We start from the raw sequence: 27,668 nt of genomic DNA, 5'->3' as shown, positions 1-27,668 counted from the left end.
TCAGCCCCATCCACTTCCACCCTCTTAGCCACTGAGAGACATCCACCTCCACCCTCTCAACCCCTGAGAGACATCCACCTCCATCCTCTTAACCCCTGAGACATCCACCTCCATCCTCTTAACCCCTGAAAGACATCCACCTCCATCCTCTTAACCCCTGAGAGACATCCACTTCCATCCTCTTAACCCCTGAGAGACATCCACCTCCACCCTCTTAACCCCTGAGAGACATCCACCTCCATCCTCTTAACCCCTGAGAGACATCCACCTCCACCTCTTAACCCGAGACATCCACCTCCACCCTCTCCACTCCTGAGAGACATCCACCTCCCCCCTCTTAACCCCTGAGAGACATCCACCTCCACCCTCTTAACCCTTGAGAGACATCCACATCCACCTATCATCCCAGAACCTCGAAAAATCAACCATGCCCCCTTAACAAAACACCTACCACATTAAGTATTACATACGACACACATATACGACATTCAACATACGACACACACGTCATTCACCTCCCCACCACAACATACGACACACACACATGACGATCTCTAACACTTTAAAACTGTACAGCGGTCTTTAACATCACAGAACAGCGCGGCGGTCTCTAACACTTTAGAGCTGTACGGCGGTCTCTAACACCCTAGGGCGATTAGGCGGTCTCTAAGACACGAGGGCTGTACGGAGGTCTCTAACACCCAAGGGCGATTAGGCGGTCTCGTATCACCCTAGAACTGGCCTGGAGGCCTCTAACAACCTTGGTCTGTACGGCGGTCTCAGAAACAGTGAGGCACCACGGCTGTTATTAATACTGATCTGTGAGGTGCTGTTTAAAATCCTGGAGCTGTACGGCGGTTTCTAACACTCTAAAGCTGTACAGTGGTCTCTAACACCCTAAATCTTTACGGTGGTCTTTAACACTTTAGAGCTGTACGGCGGTCTCTAACACCCTAGGGCGATTAGGCGGTCTCTAAGACACGAGGGCTGTACGGAGGTCTCTAACACCCAAGGGCGATTAGGCGGTCTCGTATCACCCTAGAACTGGCCTGGAGGCCTCTAACAACCTTGGTCTGTACGGCGGTCTCAGAAACAGTGAGGCACCACGGCTGTTATTAATACTGATCTGTGAGGTGCTGTTTAAAATCCTGGAGCTGTACGGCGGTTTCTAACACTCTAAAGCTGTACAGTGGTCTCTAACACCCTAAATCTTTACGGTGGTCTTTAACACCCTGAAGCTGTACGGAAGTCTCTAACACCTTAAGACTCTACGTGGTCTTCAACACCCTAAAACCGTACGGAGGTCTCTAACACCCTAACGCTGTATGGAGGTCTCTAACATCTAAAGCTGTATGGAGATCTCTAAAGCTCTGCCTGCGGTGGTCTCAACCACCTGAAAGCCATAAGGTGGTCTCTAACACCATAAACCCATTTAGTGGTCCCCGATACCCTAAAGTTGCACGGTGATCTCTAACACACTAAAGCTGTGCGGTGGTACAACCTAACACCCTAGAGTTGACTGTAACACTATAGCCTGTCTAGTACAACGGCTGTTTCATCTGCTCCCAACTGCTGGTAAATGACCAGCAGCACAACTGACACGGAAACACAATGGTTGGGAACTCTCCGTCAGGAATCCGTTCAATTCAAATAAATTTCACGGAACACGATTTGGTGTTTCCTGTCCCATCAAACATGTTGTCACATTTTCATCCATTCATATTTCTTCATCAGCTACCCTATCTAAAAATAAATCTAGGTTTGTTACATAATATTTAGGTAAAGAATAATACAGCTAAAATCTAATCAGCGAGTGATTCTCGTCCCAACTTACCGTTAAGAAAGTTAGAACAAACTAACGTTAAATCCTACACCAGGACAGCCTGGCTTGATATATCACAATAATATAGCCAGTGCACTCGAGAGGAGGTATGATCGCTGATCATTTTTGGTGAGTGTAAATCACTTGAGGGAGGCGGAGGTTGTGATGGTGAAGCCTCGCCAGTGTTGACCCTCGACTGGCAAGGACGACCGGCCGGCCGCCACGCTCAGTGTGCCGCCAGCCGCCGCACTGGTAGGTCGTCTCTCTGCGTACCAGTTGCCGCCACCAGCCCAGTTTCACGACTCGCCACACGTGCAACTTTCGAGACCAGAGTCGCGAGCAGTTCCACGGTTTTATACTCTTCGTACCCCCTATAACGCGTACCTTCCTGCATGTGCAGACCGCTGTCACTCATGCATAGGTAGTAATTATCAATCTACTCAATATTCATTAAAATCTTGACCTTCAGAACTATAAGGAAATCATGCAGAAAAACGGAATGATTTATCTGGTTATTGTCCATGTGTGAGGCAGTGGTAGGAGACTACTGCTGGCTCTGGGACACACTGCCTTGCAGGAACACTTCAACAACACAAAATCAAACCTGATCAAAAGTTATGGTAAATATTCACTTGACTGGATGGCAGCGGAAACAGCTTAACATTGTCGATATATAACAAAAGGTTATTGTAGTGAGAGGTGGTAGTGTGTGTTGTAGAGCTGGGAGGTATGGGCGGCAGGAGAGTCGAACCAACACACCCACCTAGCGAGTGTTAGTGCCCATCGCCCGTTGTACTGTGTTGAAGCAGCCGAATTAATCCCCCCTGCCCTACCCTGCCAGACGTCCAGTGTCAGTGTGTGAGTGCGGCTGTGTGCTGACAAACACTACAAGTATTGTGACCAGCTCGTGACTCTTCCTGAGGGAGGGATGTGCCACTAGGGAGAGTAGTGTGACCCCTGTTGGAACAGCGTGTGCCGGACGGGTGGTAACGCGCCCTCACCTCCCCAACATGTGCGTCGGGACGCTGTTCGTGCTGCTACTACTCCTGACAGCTTCAGTGTCGCACGGCCTCCAGGGTGAGTGTCTTACCACAGTGATTATATCAACCTGTTGATCACCTGCTGTACTCCACCTGCTCAAGGTGTGAGGGAAGCCGGGACGACACACACACACACAGGTTTCCTTCTACACGACATTAACATACAAATTCGATGAATGTATTACTTCAAATGATCTAGACCACAACATTAATCGATCAGTAATAACATACGAATGTATGAAAACCCCAGCAACACGGTCACCAACCTGGCATGGTTTACGTAGTTGTTAATTAGTTTGTACTGAAAATGTTGACTGTCTTGATTAAATAACTTACTGAGGAAGAGGTGAGGTGGTTGAGGGCCCACCCTGGCAGCCTAGCCCGCACGCCGACGGTGCTGAAGACGGCCCTTGGTGTATCGGGTCAGGGAGGGCTTCTCAAGACCGGTAGGACGAGACGTGTTCTAGCGCCTCCTGAAGGAACCAAAAGACACACCAGTAAGACGTCACGTGTACTCAGGTGGGTGGGTGGTGGACGAATTAATAACAGACAATCAACAAATGACAGTTGCTGACAATGACCGTTGGTACTTGTGAACACTTACTGATTCAGGAAGCAATGGCGTTCATAAAGACGGAGAGCCTTATACACACAACTCAATACGACACGTAACAATTGCCTAACTATATCATTCACCCGCATCTACCCATAACATGGTTTCATTGTAACATCACACAAACTTGGCACATGTCTCAACGTCAGGCATCCTCACACAGGCCTATATAGTCTGGTCGGAATATATCATCTTTGTAGAACTGGTGAAGGAGAGACGATGATGCTTTTTTGAATCAACATATCACGAGCGTCATCTTCCTCCCGCTGACAACTGGCGAGGCGCGGGGTTGAGGCTGTAGCCAGGCAGGCGGGGAGGGGCGACGCACGTATCGGCAGGGTGGTTCGGTTGCATGTGTACAGGACTGGTCGGTCTGTCAGGGATCACTTACTGAGTCTGAATGACCCTCGTCAAACGGGAGGGTGTCACCTCGCGATAGGGCACATTTTTTCTCTCAAGATCTGTTTTAAACGTCAGGTGTGGGAAAAGTTAAGCCAGTCATTATAAGATGATCAAGATTTGTAAATATTATTGTGAAACTTTGATGAATTTCTCAGAATAAATCTTCATAATAGTTCGCCAGTTTACCATGTGCCTGGCGGGGGAGGGACCCCGACAGTCTTGCCAGAGACCGGGGATCTTCCCAGTACGTTGTCATGTCCGTACATCCACAACTTTCATTCCCTTTGACAAGTTTTATCGCATCACGTCAGAGTTTTGCGAAAGTCAAGAAGATCACATATGATCCGTCATTCGTTCGTTTTGAAACATGGAGGCAGTCATCATACATACGTACAGTCGGCGAAAAACGTATCGATACATTCGAGTTTGTTGCAGTTTGAAATGAGAGACGTTACTCCAGTTGTCTCGAATTTCTGATACTTTAGATTAACTATTTTTCATCTATTTGTTATTCATTGTAAAATCCCATCTTCGAGCTATATTATCTGACTTAAATCTTTGAAATGGTGTTCAAGATTTTTGTTTACCGAAATGTTACAAACAACTGCAATGTCATTCTTTGTTGATCAAAAAAGCATTTTTGAAAGTTATAAGAATGAGTTCCCGTTTACCAAATATGTGGATGTGAAAAAAACTGTAAAGAAAATGAAAGGGTTGACTTACATCGCTGGAAAATCTAATAGATGAAGCATACTAATTACAAGGGCATCATGTTTTGCTCGAGAGGAAATGATCAAACCAGCGCATTGTAATACGTCTTTAATCATAGCACTCTGGAGCATGAACGACCAAAAATATGTAAAATAAACTACAAATGAAGATTCGAAACACATATCTGAAACAGACTCGATATCGTACATGGCTATTTTGGCCATTCCATTCTTCATCGGACGCTTGTAGAGAACGGACCACAGAGATAATGAGACTGCATGAAGCACCAAATGAAATACGATGATTAAGCTGAAGCGTAGCTGCGATGTTTGTTTGACTATGCCAGATTTCCCGAGTATTTTTTTAATTTTTGAATGCCTGGTTTTTATCTAATAAATTCTAATCTAACCCAAATATTGAAGTCTGGGATACTTCAATAACAAAGGCAGGACAGTTTTCAGTGAAACGGATAAGCAGGTCACAGGAATATTGAAACATCAGGTAATTCCATCTATTGTAGATCCACCGTCCCTCTGTTGGTATAACTAGTGGAGTAGTTGCCAGAAATGCGACAGCAGGTATACTAACACCTGACCATACCCAGTACAACATATGAAACAACTGCGGCAATTTTTTTTCAAAATGTAAAGCATAGCGAGTGTTGCAATACTTATCTTGCAGACAGTACATTTATGCTTTCAATTTCCGATCGCCAGCTCCGATGAGATGAAGCTTGATGACAAGACTCAGCCGCACGTGATGCAACCCCTCACCCTCCTCCTCTGCCTCCACCTATCATGATACAGCCCCTCACCCTCCTCCTCTGCCTCCACCTATCATGATACAGCCCCTCACCCTCCTCCTCTGCCCCCACCTATCATGATACAGCCCCTCACCCTCCTCCTCTGCCTCCACCTATCATGATACAGCCCCTCACCCTCCTCCTCTGCCCCCACCTATCATGATACAGCCCCTCACCCTCCTCCTCTGCCCCCACCTATCATGATACAGCCCCTCACCCTCCTCCTCTGCCTCCACCTATCATGATACAGCCCCTCACCCTCCTCCTCTGCCTCCACCTATCATGATACAGCCCCTCACCCTCCTCCTCTGCCTCCACCTATCATGATACAGCCCCTCACCCTCCTCCTCTGCCTCCACCTATCATGATACAGCCCCTCACCCTCCTCCTCTGCCCCCACCTATCATGATACAGCCCCTCACCCTCCTCCTCTGCCTCCACCTATCATGATACAGCCCCTCACCCTCCTCCTCTGCCCCCACCTATCATGATACAGCCCCTCACCCTCCTCCTCTGCCCCCACCTACCTTAAGTAGTGGCGAAGGAACTGATACAGTGTTAGATGGTTGTCAGAAGCCGGTCTTATGGTAGGGATGTGACCTTCTTACTCAGTTATTAGATCTTTTGTGACTGATTAAAAGGTTTCAAAATACCAAGAGGGAAAGAGACACACTTGCCTCTACCACCTTCACACAGACTAGTCTGTGTACACCCGTGGGATGGCAATCAGAGAGCCCAGGATGACCTGCTGCTCCCGGCAGTACACCTGACCTCATCACGATACCCACAGGTCATCCTAACACCTGGGGAACCACAGCCTCAGGTCACCCTCACCCTGGGAACCACAGCCTCAGGTCACTATCTTCGGTCTTGATCATACAGCGTGGAACAGGATGTCATGTTGGGACCAGATGGTCGCGTTCAAATAGGATGTCAATTAAGAAACAATGCCAAGCAGAGAAACAAGGGTCATGTTGGAAAGAGATGACCGGTCATGCTGAAAACGGAAGGCCATGTTGGTAACAATGCCACGCGGAAAAAAAGGTGGTCAAGTGGGAAACAGATGGTCATGTTGGGAACAGACGGTCATGTTGGGAACAGACGGTCATGTTGGAAACAGACGGTCATGTTGGAAACCAATGTAGCCTCTGTCCCTAGGGGGGAGGGGTGGGGGACGGTCCAGGGGTAGGAATTCACAGGAATGCGATGAGTCAATCAGGAATGGATGGGTATTTTCCCGTCTATGGTCAGGGGGACACCAGCGTGAAATAAGCACAGTCGTGTTTACACATGGGAAGGACACATAACAACACTGATCCAGGCCGTGGAATGTGCAAAGCGTCACAACCAATTGGTTATTTTACGCTTTTTTACTTGAAAAAATGTATATAAAAATATAAAGCTATTGGGATTATACCATGTCTTTTTGGCTTCCTTTGAAAAATGTCTAAAAATAAAATCATATATATATATATATATATATATATATATATATATATATATATATATATATATATATATATATATATTTATTTATTCATACATATTCGCCATTTCCAGCGTTAGCGAGGTAGCGTCAAGAACAGATGACTGAGCTTTAGTGGGAAAATCCTCACTTGACTCCCTTCTCTGTTCCTTCTTTTGGAAAAGTAAAACAGGAGGGGAGGATTCCACCCCCCCCCCCCCCCCCACCTCTTTTTAGTCGCCTTTTACGACACGCAGGGAATACGTTGGAAGCATTCTTTCTCCCCTATCCCCATGGATATATATATATATATATATATATATATATATATATATATATTTTTTTTTTTTTCCATTTTGCTTTGTCGCTGTCTCCCGCGTTAGCGAGGTAGCGCAAGGAAACACGAAAGGATTGCCCAACCCCCCCCCATACACATGTATATACATACGTCCACACGCGCAAATATACATACCTACACAGCTTTCCATGGTTTACCCCAGACGCTTCACATGCCTTGATTCAATCCACTGCCAGCACGTCAACCCCGGTATACCACATCGCTCCAAATCACTCTATTCCTTGCCCTCCTTTCACCCTCCTGCATGTTCAGGCCCCGATCACACAAAATCTTTTTCACTCCATCTTTCCACCTCCAATTTGGTCTCCCTCTTCTCCTCGTTCCCTCCACCTCCGACACATATTTTCTCTTGGTCAATCTTTCCTCACTCATTCTCTCCATGTGCCCGAACCATTTCAAAACACCCTCTTCTGCTCTCTCAACCACGCTCTTTTTATTCCCACACATCTCTCTTACCCTTACGTTACTTACTTTCGTCCGTTTCCTTGCGCTACCTCGCAAACGCGGGAGACAGCGACAAAGCAAAAAAAAAAAAAAAAAAAAAAAAAATATATATATATATATATATATATATATATATATATATATATATATATATATCTTATTTATTAATATTCCTATGAGTCCGCGGGTAAATGAGACACGATAAGTTCCCAAGTGCACTTTCGAGTAATAAGCACATCATTAGGGGAGATACAAGAAAGAAATATAAGTCAGTTGATATACAACGAAGAGACGTAGCTAGGACACCATTTGGTAAACAAGTGACTGTCCAAGTGGAGATCGGGTGCGTCTCAGACAGACAACGAGCGTGTCATAAACTTATTATATGGACCAGAAGGGGAATTGTTTACAAATTTCATCAATACTAAAGCTATCCATCAGGCAAGCCGCTGGTCAGCAGGCACTACCAGTACGGTGCTATCCTCATTTGATGATGTCAAGATCAGCCGGGGCTTAGCCCGGACTGTGGCAGTTGCAGACCACTGAAGACATCACCAGGAAAGAGGTGTTGACATATAGGTTATCAGTTATGAGACGCTTCCTCTCTGTCATGGAGTTACTATAAGTCAGTAGATCATGAGCATCATCAGAGGTCCTCTGCCCGTCATGGGAAGGTCATGAGACGTATGTCTGTTATGAGAAGTTTCCCTGTCATGAGGTGTTTCATATATATGCGGGGTTGAAAGGTTTCCCTGTCATGAGGGGGTGAGAGGTTTCCCTGCCATGAGGTGGGTCGTCAATATCATGAGGGGTTTTCTAAACGTCATGAGCTACGGCTTAGCACTCGGGGTTTCTTGAATGTATTACGAGGCTTCCTCATGTGAGGTTTCCTTGCCATGAGAGGTTTCCGGAACCCCACCAAGGTTTCCTCTCACGAGGGATTGCCAGAGGTGACGTGAAGCATATATAATGTTTAGTCTCTACCACGATCCACTAGTCCCATGGTCCTACCACCATCCACTAGTCCCATGGTCCTACCACCATCCACTAGTCCCATGGTCCTACCACCATCCACTAGTCCCATGGTCCTATCACCATCCACTAGCCCCATGGTCCTACCACCATCCACTAGCCTCATGGTCCTACCACCATTCACTGGCCCAAGCGTCCTACCACCAACATGTACGAGCCTGAATATCCTGTCACATCACAGCCCCGGGGAGGGAACTGGTGAGTCTGTCCGGGGGGAAGCAAGCTAAGATGTAACGTAACCAGGTAACGCTAAAATATTCTCCAGGAAACGTAGGACTTCCAGAGATTAATGTGGGAAGAGGCAAGGAGCCGGGTCCACATGACTCTCTCTCTCTCTCTCTCTCTCTCTCTCTCTCTCTCTCTCTCTCTCTCTCTCTCTCTCCCTCTCTCTCTCTCTCTCTCTCGTGTGGACCCCTGCTGAGCATAAGGCCCGTCCCCCGCCAGTAACTGCTGTGTGATCTTGTGGCGGACGGGCCTCCCGTGGGCTGACCCTACCTCACAGCGTTGGTCAGGTCAGGTCAGGTCATAAGGCCGTGGTCCTGGTCAGGCCAGCCATCTGCAGGGCTGTGTGTGCTGGATAATGGTAGGCCTGGAGCTTCTGCTGGTGTTGGTCTGGATGGACACACGTCATCAACAGCTGATACAATTTACCCACGTCAGAGACGATACACACACACGTCAGGGGTCACGTCACCAACGGGACGGACACGTCCGCACATCTTCCTTGTATCATCACAACTTACTGTACAGATCCAAAGCAGCGGACCAGAGGAGACACGTGACGACTGCCCACCTCCTCTCCTGAGTGCGTCACTCTGGTGATCCAGGACACAAACCACAGGGAGACTGTGCCAGGTGCACCACCAGGGGCGGGGGTTCAGGTGGCGTCCACCTCAACCACACGCTCAGCTGGGAACTCTGCCACACACACACACACACACACACACACTATGGCCGCGGGGTGCACTCCCTCCCCTGTGATCACGAGACATCTGCTCTGTGTTGAACCTTGAAATTCGACGGTGCGGCTGTCGAGCAGGACGGTACAACCCCTGGCATCGACGGTACGATCTCTGGGTATGACGACGTGACCTCTGACCTGAAGCTCACGAGGCAGGTCAAACCGCGCCATGAGCATAAGTCGTTCCGTCGTGCTCAAGCGTCGTACCGCTGTGCTCAGGGGTCGTATTACTGTGAAGGGTCGTGCCCAGGGGTCGTATTACTTCGATGAGGGGTCGTGCCCAGGGGTCGTATTACTGTGGCGAAGGGTCGTGTTCAAGGGTCGTATCGTCGTGGTCAAGCGGTAATCAAGACTTACCGGTCTCCGCCAGACACTGGGGACTGGAAGCGATGTATGGAGCACCGTCCACGGGTCTACACAGCCGATGCGCGACGATAGTGAGTTCACTGTGGGCGGAGTACACCATACGATACCCAGGCGAGGCCAGCCTGGCGCCATACCATCTGTGTATTATTGAAACCTGGATACTGTGGCCCCTAGAGTGTTGCAGCGTTACAAACTCGTACCTACCCACCCACCCTGCACGAGACGTGGCCAGGAATACATATAAATATCACTGGGGGTGGTTGTTGGAGTGACATAACTGAGGGAGACACAAAAACGAGCCTAATAACAACACCATCAATGGTGCTTTATAGTTAAGATACGTCATGTGAAACAGTCTAGGGGCAAAGGAGGTACTGGTGGTGCGAGGTGAAGAAGGAAAGGTCAAGTGAGGTAGGGAGGTCGAGTAATGAGGAAGTAAAGTGTTTTACTTACTACGTGGTAGTGGACATGGCAGCGAATGGAAGCAGAAGTGAACCTTCACGAAGGAAGACAGTAAACGTACTAAACGTACTATTTCCTGCAGTTGGAGTTGTCAAGGATATGTAAATTGAGGAGTGTGACACTCCTGCTTCAGGCTTACATATCATTCAATACAAGATCTGCAGAGCCAAGGTGAACTGAGTTATACATCCTTTTTCAGATGAATAGAAACATCATCATCATACCTGCAGTAACTAATGCCTAGTTTAACTTCCAGGCATCACCTTATATACCCTGTTAGATTATTATTATTATTATTATTATTATTATTATTATTATTATTATTATTACATTTGTTGCTGGGTGTCCATCCTGGTACAGCGAAGATGTAGAAGTTCAACGTAAAAAAGATATGTTTCTGTGTATGTATTGTCATCCTGTCTGTTTTGAAAGCAATACTTGCGTCTGCCTCCGACTGGCCAACCTACAGTGTAGTGTGTTAACATAGTGTACACCAGACAAGCTGGGATGATATTAACTGACGTGTAGATAAAGACAATATTCAGCCCCTTCATTACGACGGTACGACTCTTGAGTACGACGGTAATGCGACCCTTGGGGGGGGGGGGGGGAATAGCTCGGCCTCCAACCTTACCCTTAAGGGTCAGGGTAAGGGTCACGTCATCATGCTCAAGGGTTGTACCACTGTGTTCAGGGGGGTTGACATAGCAGGGTTGGTGGGTCGTGCGGGTCAAGACAACACAACACGACCAACATAGCAAATACCTCAACCAAAGCTACCGACATTTTCCCTCGGTATAAAGGAAACAAAAACATGAAAATATATATATTTTTTGTTTTGTTTTAGTCACATGGCTGGGTCGAGTCCGGCCTGAATTGTTACGATTATGAAGCATCAAGTATGGTGTAGCATAACTTCACCCCCCCCTCTCCCCACCAACATACACATGGAAATTACAATATAAAGTGTGGTACTCTGGTTTCCCTTCATAACGCATATATATATATATATATATATATATATATATATATATATATATATATATATATATATATATATATATATACAAAACTACTTTTCTCGCCGCCTTAGCAGGGTAGCGTCAGGAACACACGAACAACGGACTCGTTCCCACACATCCATTCTCCGGCTACCATGTATAAATAATGCCAGCCAGTTGACAGCACGTCACCCCAAGTATACCACATCGATCCATTTCAGTCTTTCCCATGCATGTCTCTCACGCTCCTTGATGATCACATCCTGATACCCCAGAGCAACTGTCACATTCATACTTCCATCTGTATCTCGGCCTTCTCCTGCCTCCTCCTCAGCCCTCCACTTCTGATCAGTTATCTTAAGTCTGTCTTCCCTCTGATCATTCGCTATATCTTCCGTCATATTTGCTACAGTAAGCAATTTCTATCGATCTTTTCCTCCATCACATTAAGTTCTACCCAATAGGAAGGTTATGAACGGATTCGGTTATTTCAGTTATAGTCAGGTAATTTACGCCGAACGACGTCAGTTATAACCAGAAAATTCAGTAGATATAAGTTAGCTGTCTATCACGTCATATATATAGTATCCGTTAGTCAGCTGTTTCATGTAATGGTCATTACTGTCGATACTTTTCCACTCCCATTTCAGAAGGATTCCTTCCTAACTCAAGCAAAAATGCGGCCATTTTTCACCAGTCTGTTAACAGTGTCCAGTTCTTCTTCCCCATCAAAGTTAGTAAGTCTTTGTGGCTAACCTAACTGTTCCTGTCCCCCGCCAGTCATTTCCACCAGTAACCCGTCAGCTGCAGGTGTCGCCAGGTCTATCATCACTCTCGCTCCTGTTTGTTCTCTCTTCCTCCCAACTTAGGTAATTCTACCGTTTATCAATTGTTTCCCAACATCATATTCACCCACTACGTTCGTATTAATTTATGAATTATAATGCACCTCCGTAGTCTTGATATTTATATAACACTACTGATGTAACGGTTCCACTACACTACACCAGGTAGCGTAGCCTCAACCTGCACATCGCCAATGATCATTTCCCCGGGTTTAATCCCGTCATATCCACCCTAACTGTTCCCGTCCACCAAAACCTTCGTCACTCCCGGATATCCAAGTTATTCTGCAAACTGTCCTCTTCAAATTCTTGCCTGCCTTAAGAATTATTAAACCCCCCAATTGTTTTGCCATGTGAGCTGCAAACATTGTGTTCCGCTCCCGTGTTGGTGTCGACTTCCTCCACTCACCTAAATATTATATGTACCCAACTGCATTTGTTTTCTTTTTTCTTTTTTTTTGCTTTGTCCCCAGATGTAATTATCTTCAGTAAGCCAACTACAGTATCCTGTAAATTCCTTTGTTTACACAGTATACTCAAGCACTCTGAAACCCTCGCTAACTTGCGAATTCTTCCTTTTCCAGTTTTCCCCACTGGTCTGTTCTTTTCTCTAGTATCCAAAATCTTTATAAAGTAATGTGAAATTATTCCGGCAACTGTTCTTACCAAAAGGATTGTTTAAACATCGTAAGTAATAAAGCGCAACTCCGACGTTTTGACGTATATGACCATCAATTTTTCTCCATCGCCGATAAATGTTGACTTATCGTCATAAATTTATCTTGGCAACTGTCAGAGATGATCTCATCCCCGGCCGCAGCCTCCGGCTCCCTACACCAAGTAAAGCTACACTCACACGCAGTGTAAGGAGGGATGGTCAGTGTAGGGACGGTGTCTGTAGCAGCAGTGTAGGGAGGGGTGGTCAGTGTAGGTACGGTGCCTTTACATGCATTTTCTCTTCAGGAATCATGTCCTGCACTTGCAACAATTGCCTCTGGACCGTACAGGTCCACTCTCACTTGGGAACAATTTTTATTCACTCTCTTACTTTATTCTAAAGAAACAAGGAATATATATATATATATATATATATATATATATATATATATATATATATATATATATAGAGTATTTTCAACAGTGATCACTAATTTTAGCTGGTAAATTTAAAAGATTATGTACAGTATTAGGTAATGTTCATGACATTCACCAATCTACTGCGAAAAATTTGTAAATTTTGTAAATCTGTTTGAGTCCAGTTGGTCAGTCAGTAGATCAGATATTTTCAGTTATCGTCTGAAAAAAACAGGAAATCTACAGCTGGTGGTGGTGGAGAGTGTGGTGGTAGTTTGTGGGAGGTGCATAATGCAAGTGGGACGGCTGGCCCGGACCCCCGCATCAACAACAAGCCGCAGAAACTCGACATAAATTTGTCCCGGTATTTTTCCGCCTCACAGAGGAAGGCAATCATGCTAAATGGTGGAAAAAAAAAAGAGAGGAATATCCGCGACCCGGGGCCCTGAGGGGCAGACAGATTACGGCACGTGAACTATAGCCCTGACGTGGAATATTTTCTACAATACGTTGAGGGATCAACACCGTGATCTCGCTGCCATACAACATCCCTTATGTTTTGTTTTTTATTTGTTAAGAATATTTATTGTTTCACAGGTTACTTGATAAATACCATCATGTCAAATAAACGAACAACGATACTAGCTAGAGTACGGGGGTGTCTGTCGTGTGAGGGGGTTGCCAAGCGTCTCTCGTTACCTGGATGATAAACTATCGTACACTGTGGTCTTCCCTCCATGTCACGTCTTGTAACCCAAGTGTAAATAAATATTCAAAATAAGACAAAACTAACGTTCTCGAACACTTCAACCTAAATTATATATAACAAACAGCTGGTCCTGCAGTAGTCACACCACCTCCCTCACACTACCCCACCACCGCCCACACTAACCCCCACCGCCCACATAAACAGCCCACCGCATACACAAAGCGCCCACCGCCCACATAAACCGCCCACCGCACACACAAAGCGCCCACCGCCCACATAAGCCGTCAATCACTCACACGACTTTTAGGTTATCAAACCAGCTTGATGACCTATGTAATAAACACTTGTGTTAGAGGTAAGAATATCGTAAACCAAGACGTCCTGCAATATACCATGTTGTATGTAACCTTTTTGGTAAATAAACCGTGGATTATCATTATCATTATTATAATTATTATTATTATTATTATTATTATTATTATTATCATTAGTGACATTATTATTATTACAACCAACGGACATGGCATGGAATTAAGCAAGAAACTTGAGGGAAAGTTTATAAAGAGGTACTTTTATAGTATAAGAGATGGATGAACGGAATAAACTGTGTTATAAGGTAGTGAATGTGGACAACAGAGACGTTTTTGAAAGTTGTATGACAGTAGAAAATGTCAGAGATGGGGGGGAGGGGGGCTGGAGTGTACAACTCCTTCCCCGTAGTCTAAATCGCACACCACCCACACAAACCATGTACAACCCATATAAACCGCCCACCGCTCACTAACCTCCCACACACACCATCTACAACCCACATAAACCGCCCACTGCTCGCACTGAACGCCCACACAAACATCCCGTCAACCATGTAAACCGCCCGCCTAAGTCATCCGCCATCCACGCCCACCGCCCACAGCTGAATTAGCTCCTGCCATACGTCGTCCCCCCCCCTCCACGCGTCAACAACTCTCTCTCTCTCTCTCTCTCTCTCTCTCTCTCTCTCTCTCTCTCTCTCTCTCTCTCTCTCTCTCTCTCTCTCTGCCTCTCACTCTTCTCTCCCTCCACGTGTCGACCTCTCCCACCCTCTGCTGCTCACTAACCAAACAAGTGAACGAACAAGTTCCTCCTGAACACTGGAGAGGACCTGCATGATCAGCAGGGAGGGACAGGGGACCACTGTGAGGGGACACACGGGAGAGGAGGAGATACACAGCAGCCAGATCATGGCAACACATGAGGGAAACCTTCGGGGGAAACCTTTTGTGAACTTAAATGTCTCAACGAGAGGAACATCCACACCACGTGTGCCACACTACCATGGTATACATACACCACGAGGTATGCATCACACTACCATGGTATACATACACCACGAGGTATGCATCACACTACCGTGGTATACATACACCACGAGGTATGCATCACACTACCATGGTATACATACACCACGAGGTATGCATCACACTATCATGGTATACATACACCACGAGGTATGCATCACACTATCATGGTATACATACACCACGAGGTATGCATCACACTACCATGGTATACATACACCACGAGGTATGCATCACACTATCATGGTATACATACACCACGAGGTATGCATCACACTATCATGGTATACATACACCACGAGGTATGCATCACACTACCATGGTATACATACACCACGAGGTATGCATCACACTATCATGGTATACATACACCACGAGGTATGCATCACACTATCATGGTATACATACACCACGAGGTATGCATCACACTACCATGGTATACATACACCACGAGGTATGCATCACACTATCATGGTATACATACACCACGAGGTATGCATCACACTATCATGGTATACATACACCACGAGGTATGCATCACACTACCATGGTATACATACACCACGAGGTATGCATCACACTATCATGGTATACATACACCACGAGGTATGCATCACACTATCATGGTATACATACACCACGAGGTATGCGTCACACTATCATGGTATACATACACCACGAGGTATGCGTCACACTATCATGGTATACATACACCACGAGGTATGCATCACACTATCATGGTATACATACACCACGAGGTATGCATCACACTACCATGGTATACATACACCACGAGGTATGCATCACACTATCATGGTATACATACACCACGAGGTATGCATCACACTATCATGGTATACATACACCACGAGGTATGCATCACACTACCATGGTATACATACACCACGAGGTATGCATCACACTATCATGGTATACATACACCACGAGGTATGCATCACACTACCGTGGTATACATACACCACGAGGTATGCATCACACTATCATGGTATACATACACCACGAGGTATGCATCACACTACCATGGTATACATACACCACGAGGTATGCATCACACTACCATGGTATACATACACCACGAGGTATGCATCACACTATCATGGTATACATACACCACGAGGTATGCGTCACACTATCATGGTATACATACACCACGAGGTATGCATCACACTATCATGGTATACATACACCACGAGGTATGCATCACACACACAGCCACCAGGAAGAATGGGGTGCCTAAAACACCAGCAGAACCATACAGAGAACTTGATATATGGTACAGGCCAGTCCCAGACGAACCCACGACTCGTGTGTGGCACTTGAGACGAAGGGGATTGTTCACCAAGCAAGACGTGCGGTGAGCACTACGCGCTACCATTGCCTTATGGCATAAGTTCCCAAGTGCACTTTCGTAATGATCACATCATCATGGGAGATATAAGAATGAGACAGAAGACATAGAAAAGTCAGTTGATACAAGGAAGAGAGTGACTGTTCTGCGTCTTCTACCTCATTCTTGTATCTGCTCTGACGATGTGATTATTACACGAAAGTGCACGTGGGAACTTATCGTGTTTCATTTTCCCGTGGACTCATAGGAATATATATATATATATATATATATACATATATATATATATATATATATATATATATATATATATATATATATATATAGAGAGAGAGAGAGAGAGAGAGAGAGAGAGAGAGAGAGAGAGAGAGAGAGAGCAATCGGATCCCCCACACTAGACTGTGATATAACTGCTTGTCGACATCCTAGGCAACACGTACATACATGAGGCAAATCGCGAGCGGCCATGATCGTGTACATTTCAAGTGTCGGCTCTGTACTGTACCCGGTACACACACGCTCGAATATTACATAATACAGTGTCTTAAATACAGTGTCTTCAGACCTGCGTGCCGACTGGCTCGAGAAGTTGTGACTAGTTTACGGATGATGATGTTCTTGGTGATATTTTGACCGATCACCCGCTATGTATCCCCGCTCATCAACGTCTTAACCTTAGTGAACTCTGGCGCTCATATGGCTCCCCTGTACACACACACACACACACACACACACACACACACACCACCGTGTTTCCTGACCAGTGAAGGGGGCGCAAGAGACTCTACTCTGTGTTCTACGTTATGAAGAACTATATCATCATGGTAACCGGAGAGGAGGGATAGGTCAGTGTCGACCAAACACAAAGGGTCCAGTGCTGCTCCGGACCTTGCAGGACCCCACGACGCTGCTGCTGCTTGGCAACTTACGAAACGTGGATGATTGTAATCCGACTCCCCCCCCCCTTCTCGCTCCGCCCCTCTATAAATCAGGTTGCGGTAATTAGAACCATGTGTATCTATTGCAGCTACATGTCCCGGTAAATATCAGCGGCCATCACAACGGTGCGCAGCCTCGTACATCAGCAACGTTTTGGCGGGCAATAAACACTTCGTAAAATGTTGGCAGGTGCTGGTGCTGCACCTCCTGCCAGGCGTCGACCTGTGGGCAGACCGTTGGTCGTTTTTCATGATACGTTGTGGATTATGACGATCTCTTCGTTATGTTGTACGACAAAGTATCTCTCGCGAAAAAAAATAAGTATTATGCATGTTTACATGCAGTACAGACGGATCTTGGCCATATATTCCAATCCACTGGGTATCTCGTGTCATTGTTCAGTGCCAACGTTTATCTGGTCATCAGGTTTCAGCAGGACCGGACACCCCGTCGTATATTTCAAGTCAACAGATAATTCGCCATAAATTTCCGGCCAGGAACGACTCGTTCTTGCCACAAATCACCACTGAAAACGATTCTCGCTTCATCTATTTCCCATGGAACCGGTGCCTCCGCATATTTCAGGGAGATACGACGTAAATATCTCGTTTGAACAGAGAGATAACGCTGGTGAGCTCATGGCAGAGGCGCACCAGGAACACGATCATTCTGGTTATCTCACAGGTGGGTGCCAGCCAACCAGCCAGCCAGCCAGCCAGCCTCTCTCAATCCCCAAAGGACAACATTTAGTGACCAACATACGTCTCCCTGTAATCACGATCCACACACGATGAGGTAAATGAGGCCCACTCGAGATGACACCGACGTATACAAGGCCCTCCTGACACCGACGTATACAAGGCCCTCCTGACACCGACGTATACAGGGCCCTCCTGACACCGACGTATACAGGGCCCTCCTGACACCGACGTATACAGGGCCCTCCTGACACCGACGTATACAGGGCCCTCCTGACACCGACGTATACAGGGCCCTCCTGACACCGACGTATACAGGGCCCTCCTGACACCGACGTATACAGGGCCCTCCTGACACCGTCGTAACTCCGCGTTTCGATACGACAAACTTCCACACTGACAATGACCGTCGCTCATCTGCTGAAAATAATGACGTAAATGTGTACAAGGATAAACGTTTGTGGGTCAGACGGCACACGCACGTGAAAGCCCTTCATCACGGCCATCTTCAATCGACCAGCACCGAGAAAGGATGAACACCTGGGTTGGGTGTGGGCCGACTTCCACGCCACGGATTCAAACGCATGCGGGCCCGTGCGTGACTCATGGTAAGTAACGCTAAACACAGAGGCCCATGAATAAGACTGACCCATCACCAGTGTACACCATGTATACACACGTGTCTCATGTTTACTATGGTTATTATGGGCAACACTGAAGCGATAATACCCCGGGTGGCAGTGTTGCCGCTGTGTGGCACAGTGACCACGTGCTACTGTCTGGCACAGCTGATCACGTGCTACTGTCTGGCACAGCTGACCACGTATCACCGTCTGGCACAGCTGACCACGTACCACCGTCTGGCACAGCTGACCACGTACCACCGTCTGGCACAGCTGACCACGTACCACCTTCTGGCACAGCTGACCACGTACCACCGTCTGGCACAGCTGACCACGTACCACCGTCTGGCACAGCTGACCACGTACCACCGTCTGGCCATTCCGTGCACAGGTGGCATACGTCAGCAGGACAAGCTGCCTCTCGTTCCCGTGCGCTCGATCGTTCGTGGGAGGCAGCAGGAGCAGCAGGTGTACTGTGTGTATGACCATCAGCGTACGTGTTCAGACAGAGGTCTGCTCCTGGCTGTGGGCGATGATCATAGTGAAACATAATGACAAGTTTGCCTAGACTACGTCCATCTTGGTGGCGGAAGGCAAGCTCGACTACAACGATGCTTCATATGTAGTGTTGGTTAGGTCGACCGTCGAACAATCCCAGGCGAATCTGAAGTCCCACATGATCAATTATGCTTTGGAGTTACGATCTGGCTTTCCCGAAGCTCAACGTCTTCCAGTACGAGAAGCTTTCCATTCTCGTTTTCCAGATGCCGGTGCTTCAGCTCAGTCCGGTGCTGCCTGGTGTACGATACACCACCAGGGTAATTATGTAGGGCGTCCGTCACCATCATCCTTGGGAGGGACTGTCTCACAGACTCACTCTCTACCATCGTCCCGCCCCCCCCACTGTACGCCGCCCCTCAGGGGAAGACTCCCGGGACGCCATTTAATTTCCTCAGTGTCTGTCGTTGCTCCCTCCCGCCTCGGATAATCACCTGGGCCGCCACTTGAAGTCCTGCCGCTCCTCCCGCCCACCCGACCGTTGGCTGATCATGTGCGTTGTGAGGGGAGTCTGACGCTCGTGTGGCACGTCTCCTGATATTGTATATATGTATCTACTATGTCTTTACTCCTGTGTATATATGTACACACACACACACACACACACACACACACACACACCAGCCTGAGCCAGGTACCCATTTATCGACCAGCCCCAAGGGGATGATGAACACCTGAGTTGGGTGTGGGCCGACTGCCGCACCCCAATAAGGAACTGGGCTGACTCATAATGAGAACATTATCCATTACACCACGGAGGCCCCCCCGCCTCGCCCCGGCGTGTGTGTGCCCCCACGTCACCCTACCCCCCCCCCCCCACCTGCTCTATAATAGATGAACGTCATTACCTTTTCCCATGGTGGACGTGTGAGCACATTCCAGCGGGCGTACCATGTCTGACCCATGACAGGGCCACAGATGCCTCTATTCATGAGTCGCTCCTCACTAAAACAGACTGAACAAATGTCATAAAAATTATCTCGTGTTGACCTTTCCGCGTGATGAGAACAAGGTGGCCCCCAGGTCAGTGATCGTCAAAGGTCAGGCTCTGATGAAGGTGGTTATGATGAACCATCGCCGGCCAATTGTCTCTTAAATATTACACTGGGCAGCCTTGATTGGTCCTCCGTCGGGGGGGGGGGGGGGGAATTACATGTACTGAATAGAAAACTGACGATGGATTTAGATCTCACATTCTCTCTCTCTCTCTCTCTCTCTCTCTCTCTCTCTCTCTCTCTCTCTCTCTCTCTCTCTCTCATATATATATATATACATATATATATATATATATATATATATATATATATATATATATATATATATATATATATCAAAACTTTTCACCAGGTATTACTGCAATTGTGGTCCCCTTCTTGCTGCGATTCCTCCACACTCCCTACATATCCTCTCTGCCTCCCCCCACTTATCCTCCCTCAGGGGCTCCCGGGACCCATTTAAATACCCCATTCTTCGCTCTCCCCGCTCTTTTATTTCACCTTGCTCCTTACCTTAAGTCTCTCTCTCCCCCCACCCACCTACTGTCAGGACATTCAGTGCCAGCACCTCTGTCCGCCAACTTATCTAGCCGCTCCTAATTCTTTACTCACTGTTATGTAACCACATCCTTAACAAACCCATTTCTTCCAGAACATTCCTGCCAGGACCATTTTCAAGGCCCCAAGGGATTATTGAACCCCTGCATGCTGTGCCATCCCTTCCCTTCATGGGCTGATCCTAGAGAACATATCATTCACCCAGGATGCTAAACCCTCCCTCCTCCAGTTTTTCCTCCAACTCACCTCCCCCCACTTGACCTGACCTCAAACTATGTGCGTGTAGAAGAGAGTTTTGGATGTTAATATGGTGAGAGGGGCAGGCAGCTGGTGGGGTGTCTAATCACTATCTTGTGGAGGCGAAGGTGAAGATTTATAGGGAAGAGACGAAACCATACCGGTGTTAAGAGATTAGTGAAGGTAAATGAGCTCGACAAAGAGACTTGTGTGAAGAAATACCAGTAGAAACTGAGTGTAGGATGGCAAAACGAGAGAGTAAATGAAGCGAGGAGAGTGGGTGAGAAATGAGATATATTTAGGGAAGCATTGATGGCATGTGCGACAGATGCATGTGGCATGAGCAAGGTGGGAGGTGGGCAGATTGGAAAAGGTAATTAGTGGTGGGATGAAGAAATAAAGTTGCTAGTGAAAGACAGAAGAGAGGCGTTTGGACAGTACTTGCACGGAAAGAATGCGAATGACTGGGAGATGTTTAAGATAAAGCGGCAGGAAGTCAAGAGGAAGGTGCAGGGGTAAAAAAAAAAAAAAAGAGAGAGAGAGAAGAGGCAAATGGGTGTTGGGATGAGCGAGTATCACTAAACCTTAGGGAGAATGAAATGTTTTGGAAGGTTGATAATGTGCTTAAAACAAGAGAACAAATAGAAACATCAGTGAGGGGAGCAAGGGGGGAAGTGATAACAGATAGTGATGAAGTGAGATGGAGATGGAGTGAGTGTTTTAAAGGACTCTTGAGTGTGTTTGATTATAGAATGGCAGGTGTAGGTGTTTGGGTCGGAGTGGTAAACGAAGTGAGAGAGTCATGGAGAATAACGGTTTGGTGATGAGAGAAGAGGTGATGAAAGCCTTGCGGAAGATGAAATACAGCAAGGCGGCTGGAGTGGATGGTACTGTAATTGAATTTTAAGAAAGGGGAGGTTATTGTTTTGATTGCTTGGTAAGGTTATTCACTATATGTATGGATCATGATAAAGTGCCTGGGGATACGCGGAAATAAATGTATATTACCACTGTATAAAGGCAAGTGAGATAAAAGTGAGTGTTCAAACTACAAGGCATAAGTCTGTTGATTATACCTGGTAAGATATATGGGATGGTATTGATTAAGAGAGTAATGACATGTACAGAGCATCAGACTGGGGAGGAACTGTGTGGTTTCAGAAGTGGTAGAGGATGTATGGATCAGGTGTTTGCTTTGAGGGACGTGTGCGAGAGATATACAGAGAAACAGATGTATTTGTACGTATTTATGGATCTTGAGAAAGCATATGATAAGGTTGACAGAGATGCCTATTGGAAGGTCTTAAGAATATACGGTATGGGAGGAAAGATGCTAGAAGCAGTAAGAAGTTTTTATCAAGGATGTAATGCATATGTACGAGTAGAAAGAGAGGAGAGTGACTGGTTCCAAGTGAAGGTTGGTCTGCAGCAAAGATGTGTCATGTCACTGGTTGTTTAATTTGTTTTTAAAAGGGGTGGTGAGGGAGGTAAATGCGAGAGTCTTGGAAGGAGGAGCGAATATGCAGTCGGTAAGGGGTGAGAGAGCATATGAAACCACACTTCCCAGACAAACACGAGTCGTACTTTCTCGTCTGCCCTCTGGAATTCACTCGTCCCTACACTGTTGCAAACACCCGTTCATCACATCCCATGTCCCTTCATGCCCACGATGAAACAGCCACAATAAAGATACTGAACACTTGCTGCTCAGATGCCCCCACCTCCTCACATAGATACACACACACACACACACACACACACACACACACACACACACACACACACACACACAACATAGCAAGTTTCATTGTGATCAATGGTTGTGCCCGGTGGACGTGGTAAGTTTCCTGAGCGCTGCAAGTGTTTCATAAAGATGAATGGGACTTCCGTGGGGCAGGAAGTAAGTATTACTGAATATTCTTTTGCAGTCATATAATCAGATTAGCCGCTGGAGACAGTCAAATAATAATAACAAAATTACTAACAGATTTACTGAAACAGAAACAGTTGTGGAGTTGTTCAGAGAAGCAGGTTGAGGTACAAGTTATCAGTGACGGTGTCGGGGTATTGTGTGGTGTTTACATAACACACAACAACCATAATGGAGGATCGTATATACACATGACACTCTCTACCCAACCAGACGGGTACTTCCTGTTTCTCCTGTTTTCACCTCTAATGCTTCTGAAAGTCTGGAGCTGCGGCTTCCAACAGCTCGGTCGTCGACCAGCGACCACCAACCCAGCAGCCTGGGCCCAGCCCGGCGCTGGGGAGGGACGGAGTGAGGGTAACAGACCCAGGGAGACTACTCCACACGTACGCCTCATCACTGGTGCCCTAACTGTCCGTATATCTGTATATATCTATGTAATCACTGGTGCCCTAACTGTTTATATATCTGCATATATCTATGTAATTTCTTTAGCTTAGAGACGAGTAGGTTTAGAAGTAATATAATACCGGTATTCATCAAAGGCCTCGGTAATGTACCACACTATCCTCCATGATGAAACCTCTACCACAGGCAGACAGCGGTCCCGGTGGCGACCAGGATCGCTTGGTGTGTGTGTGTGTGTGTGTGTGTGTGTGTGTTTTCATAGAAATTCCTGATCACTGAGAAGTAGGGGAGAGAGAGAGAGAGAGAGAGAGAGAGAGAGAGAGAGAGAGAGAGAGAGAGAGAGAGAGAGAGAGAGAGAGAGAGAGAGAGTACATGACAGGTTGAGTAGTGTGGGGCAGGAGCTGGTCATCCCTGGCCCCGTGTACAACACCTGCTGGTGACACAGTCAGCTCCTGTGGGTGGCGGGCACACTCCCTCCCCCTACGACCACCCTCCATCTCCCTGGCCCTCCCTCCTACCCTGAACCCTTCCTCCATCTCCCTGGCCCTCCCTCCTACCCTGAACCCTTCCTCCATCTCCCTGGCCCTCCCTCCTACCCTGAACCCTTCCTCCATCTCCCTGGCCCTCCCTCCTACCCTGAACCCTTCCTCCATCTCCCTGGCCCTCCCTCCTACCCTCCTCCTTCCCCCTGGAGGGTGGAGGGAAGGGGGGGGGGGGACTTAACAGCCTCTCACATCGTCAGGTAAAAGTTATCACTGGTTGGCGGGGTCCTCCCCCGCCTGCTGGGGCGGACCCCCTGATCCTGGGGTATTACTCCCCACCGCCGCCACTACTGTGGCTCTCACCACTACACATGGCTGGTCTTGTTATTAATACAACACAAGTACAACTACAACCCTCACTATCACACTAGCACAACCCTTACTATCACACTAACACAACCCTTACTATCACACTAGCACAACCCTTACTATCACACTAGCACAACCCTTACTATCACACTAACACAACCCTTACTATCACACTAACACAACCCTTACTATCACACTAACACAACCCTCACTATCACACTAGCACAACCCTTACTATCACACTAACACAACGCTTACTATCACACTAACACAACCCTCACTATCACACTAACACAACCCTTACTATCACACTAACACAACGCTTACTATCACACTAACACAACCCTCACTATCACACTAACACAACCCTCACTATCACACTAGCACAACCCTTACTATCACACTAACACAACCCTTACTATCACACATTTACAACCTTCACACAACATTCAGTTGCACCAAAACTATTAGTACTATCAAAGAACCTTGATGACTTGCTTGGCACATTTACTTATGAATCCTTTAATATGATATGAATGATAATGTAGGTGTAGGTGTACAAACGGGTGATATAAGGAGGGTGTAGGTGTACAAGATGGTGATATAAGGAGGGTGTAGGTGTACAAATGGGTGATATAAGGAGGGTGTAGGAGTACAAGATGGTGATATACGGAGGGTGTAGGTGTACAAATGGGTGATATAAGGAGGGTGTAGGAGTACAAGATGGTGATATACGGAGGGTGTAGGTGTACAAATGGGTGATATAAGGAGGGTGTAGGAGTACAAGATGGTGATATACGGAGGGTGTAGGTGTACAAATGGGTGATATAAGGAGGGTGTAGGAGTACAAGATGGTGATATAAGGAGGGTGTAGGTGTACAAATGGGTGATATAAGGAGGGTGTAGGTGTACAAGATGGTGATATAAGGAGGGTGTAGGTGTACAAATGGGTGATATAAGGAGGGTGTAGGTGTACAAACGGGTGATATAAGGAGGGTGTAGGTGTACAAATGGGTGATATAAGGATGGTGTAGGTGTACAAATGGGTGATATAAGGAGGGTGTAGTGTACAAGATTGGTGATATAAGGAGGAGTGTAGTGTTACAAAATGGGGTGATATAAGGAGGGTGTAGGTGACAAATGGGTGATATAAGGAGGTGTAGGTGTACAAGATGGGTGATATAAGAGGGTGTAGTGTTACAAAATGGGTGATATAAGGAGGGTGTAGGTGTACAAATGGTGATATAAGGAGGGTTGTAGGGTGTACAAATGGTGTGATATAAGAGGGTGTAGGTGTACAAGATGGTGATATAAGGAGGGTGTTGGTGTACAAATGGGTGATATAAGGAGGGTGTAGGTGTACAAACGGGTGATATAAGGAGGGTGTAGGTGTACAAATGGGTGATATAAGGAGGGTGTAGGTGTACAAATGGGTGATATAAGGAGGGTGTAGGTGTACAAAAGGGTGATATAAGGAGGGTGTAGGTGTACAAATGGGTGATATAAGGAGGGTGTAGGTGTACAAACGGGTGATATAAGGAGGGTGTAGGTGTACAAATGGGTGATATAAGGAGGGTGTAGGTGTACAAACGGGTGATATAAGGAGGGTGTAGGTGTACAAATGGGTGATATAAGGAGGGTGTAGGTGTACAAACGGGTGATATAAGGAGGGTGTAGGTGTACAAATGGGTGATATAAGGAGGGTGTAGGTGTACAAATGGGTGATATAAGGAGGGTGTAGGAGTACAAGATAGTGATATAAGGAGGGTGTAGGTGTACAAATGGGTGATATAAGGAGGGTGTAGGTGTACAAATGGGTGATATAAGGAGGGTGTAGGAGTACAAGATAGTGATATAAGGAGGGTGTAGGTGTACAAGATAGTGATATAAGGAGGGTGTAGGTGTACAAATGGGTGATATAAGGAGGGTGTAGGTGTGCAGGATGGTATCCCTAGTGGGTAGAGCAGGTGTACCCACGTAGAAGCCACTTATGATTCTGTGTGGAGGGAGTGTGCCTACGGCCTGAGCCGGGCTGCATAAATCAGCCATATGACAGGAATATGTTAGTGTGGCAGGGTGGCTGCCCAAGCCAGGGATACAAAGTTTGATCATGTCGGCCGAATTATTGGCCCGACACCACACGCCCGCCCTCCCTCCGCTAACACCACTCCTACCCCTGGTGACCCCGCCCCTCTCCTGGTGAACACTGTGACCCCGCCCCTCTCCTGGTGAACACTGTGACCCCGCCCCTCTCCTAGTGAACACTGTGACCCCGCCCCTCTCTTGGTGAACACTGTGACCCCCGCCCCTCTCCTGAACATTGTGACCCCGCCCCTCTCCGGGTGAAATACCGAATAGACACGGACGTTATCATACATCAGATGAATACCGTGAAAGACGTCGGAGTAGTAATATTTAACGACCTAATTAACCTTCAGCGAACACAACAAACCAGCGGTTACCTCAAGCACAGGACTGACGGGTTAGGGACCTTCATGACAGGGAAGGAAACACCAGTAGTGATGTTGCTCCTGACACTAATTCTTTCACGAAGTGGATATTCAGATCCCCTTCCTCCACCCACCTGCTGACTGCTGGAGGTTCAGGGGTCCCTCTCCCACACACCTGCTGACTGCTGGAGGTTCATTGGTCCCTCTCCCACACACCTGCTGACTGCTGCAGGTTCATGGGTCCCTCTCCCACACACCTGCTGACTGCTGGAGGTTCAGGGGTCCCTCTCCCACACACCTGCTGACTGCTGGAGGTTCAGGGGTCCCTCTCCCACACACCTGCTGACTGCTGGAGGTTCAGGGGTCCCTCTCCCACACACCTGCTGACTGCTGGAGGTTCATTGGTCCCTCTCCCACACACCTGCTGACTGCTGGAGGTTCAGGGGTCCCTCTCCCACACACCTGCTGACTGCTGGAGGTTCAGGGGTCCCTCTCCCACACACCTGCTGACTGCTGGAGGTTCAGGGGTCCCTCTCCCACACACCTGCTGACTGCTGGAGGTTCAGGGGTTCCTCTCCCACACACCTGGTGACTGCTGGAGGTTCAAG

General features: G+C 47.1%; 1 protein-coding gene across 1 annotated transcript in view; it reads left to right on the top strand.

Moving 5' to 3' along the window:
• The first annotated feature begins 2,017 nt into the window (after nt 1-2,017).
• The window catches only part of LOC139751419 (uncharacterized), a 210,690-nt gene continuing 185,039 nt past the window's right edge, over nt 2,018-27,668 (top strand). The window contains 1 exon segment of the mRNA XM_071666809.1: nt 2,018-2,899. Coding sequence (XP_071522910.1) covers nt 2,833-2,899 — 67 coding nt within the window. The 5' untranslated portion in view covers nt 2,018-2,832.

The sequence above is a fragment of the Panulirus ornatus genome, chromosome 11 (genome assembly GCF_036320965.1).
Source record: "Panulirus ornatus isolate Po-2019 chromosome 11, ASM3632096v1, whole genome shotgun sequence".
NCBI lineage: Eukaryota > Metazoa > Arthropoda > Malacostraca > Decapoda > Palinuridae > Panulirus > Panulirus ornatus.
The sequence above is the reverse complement of the archived record's forward strand: the minus strand, read 5'-3'. Positions and strand labels throughout refer to the sequence as shown.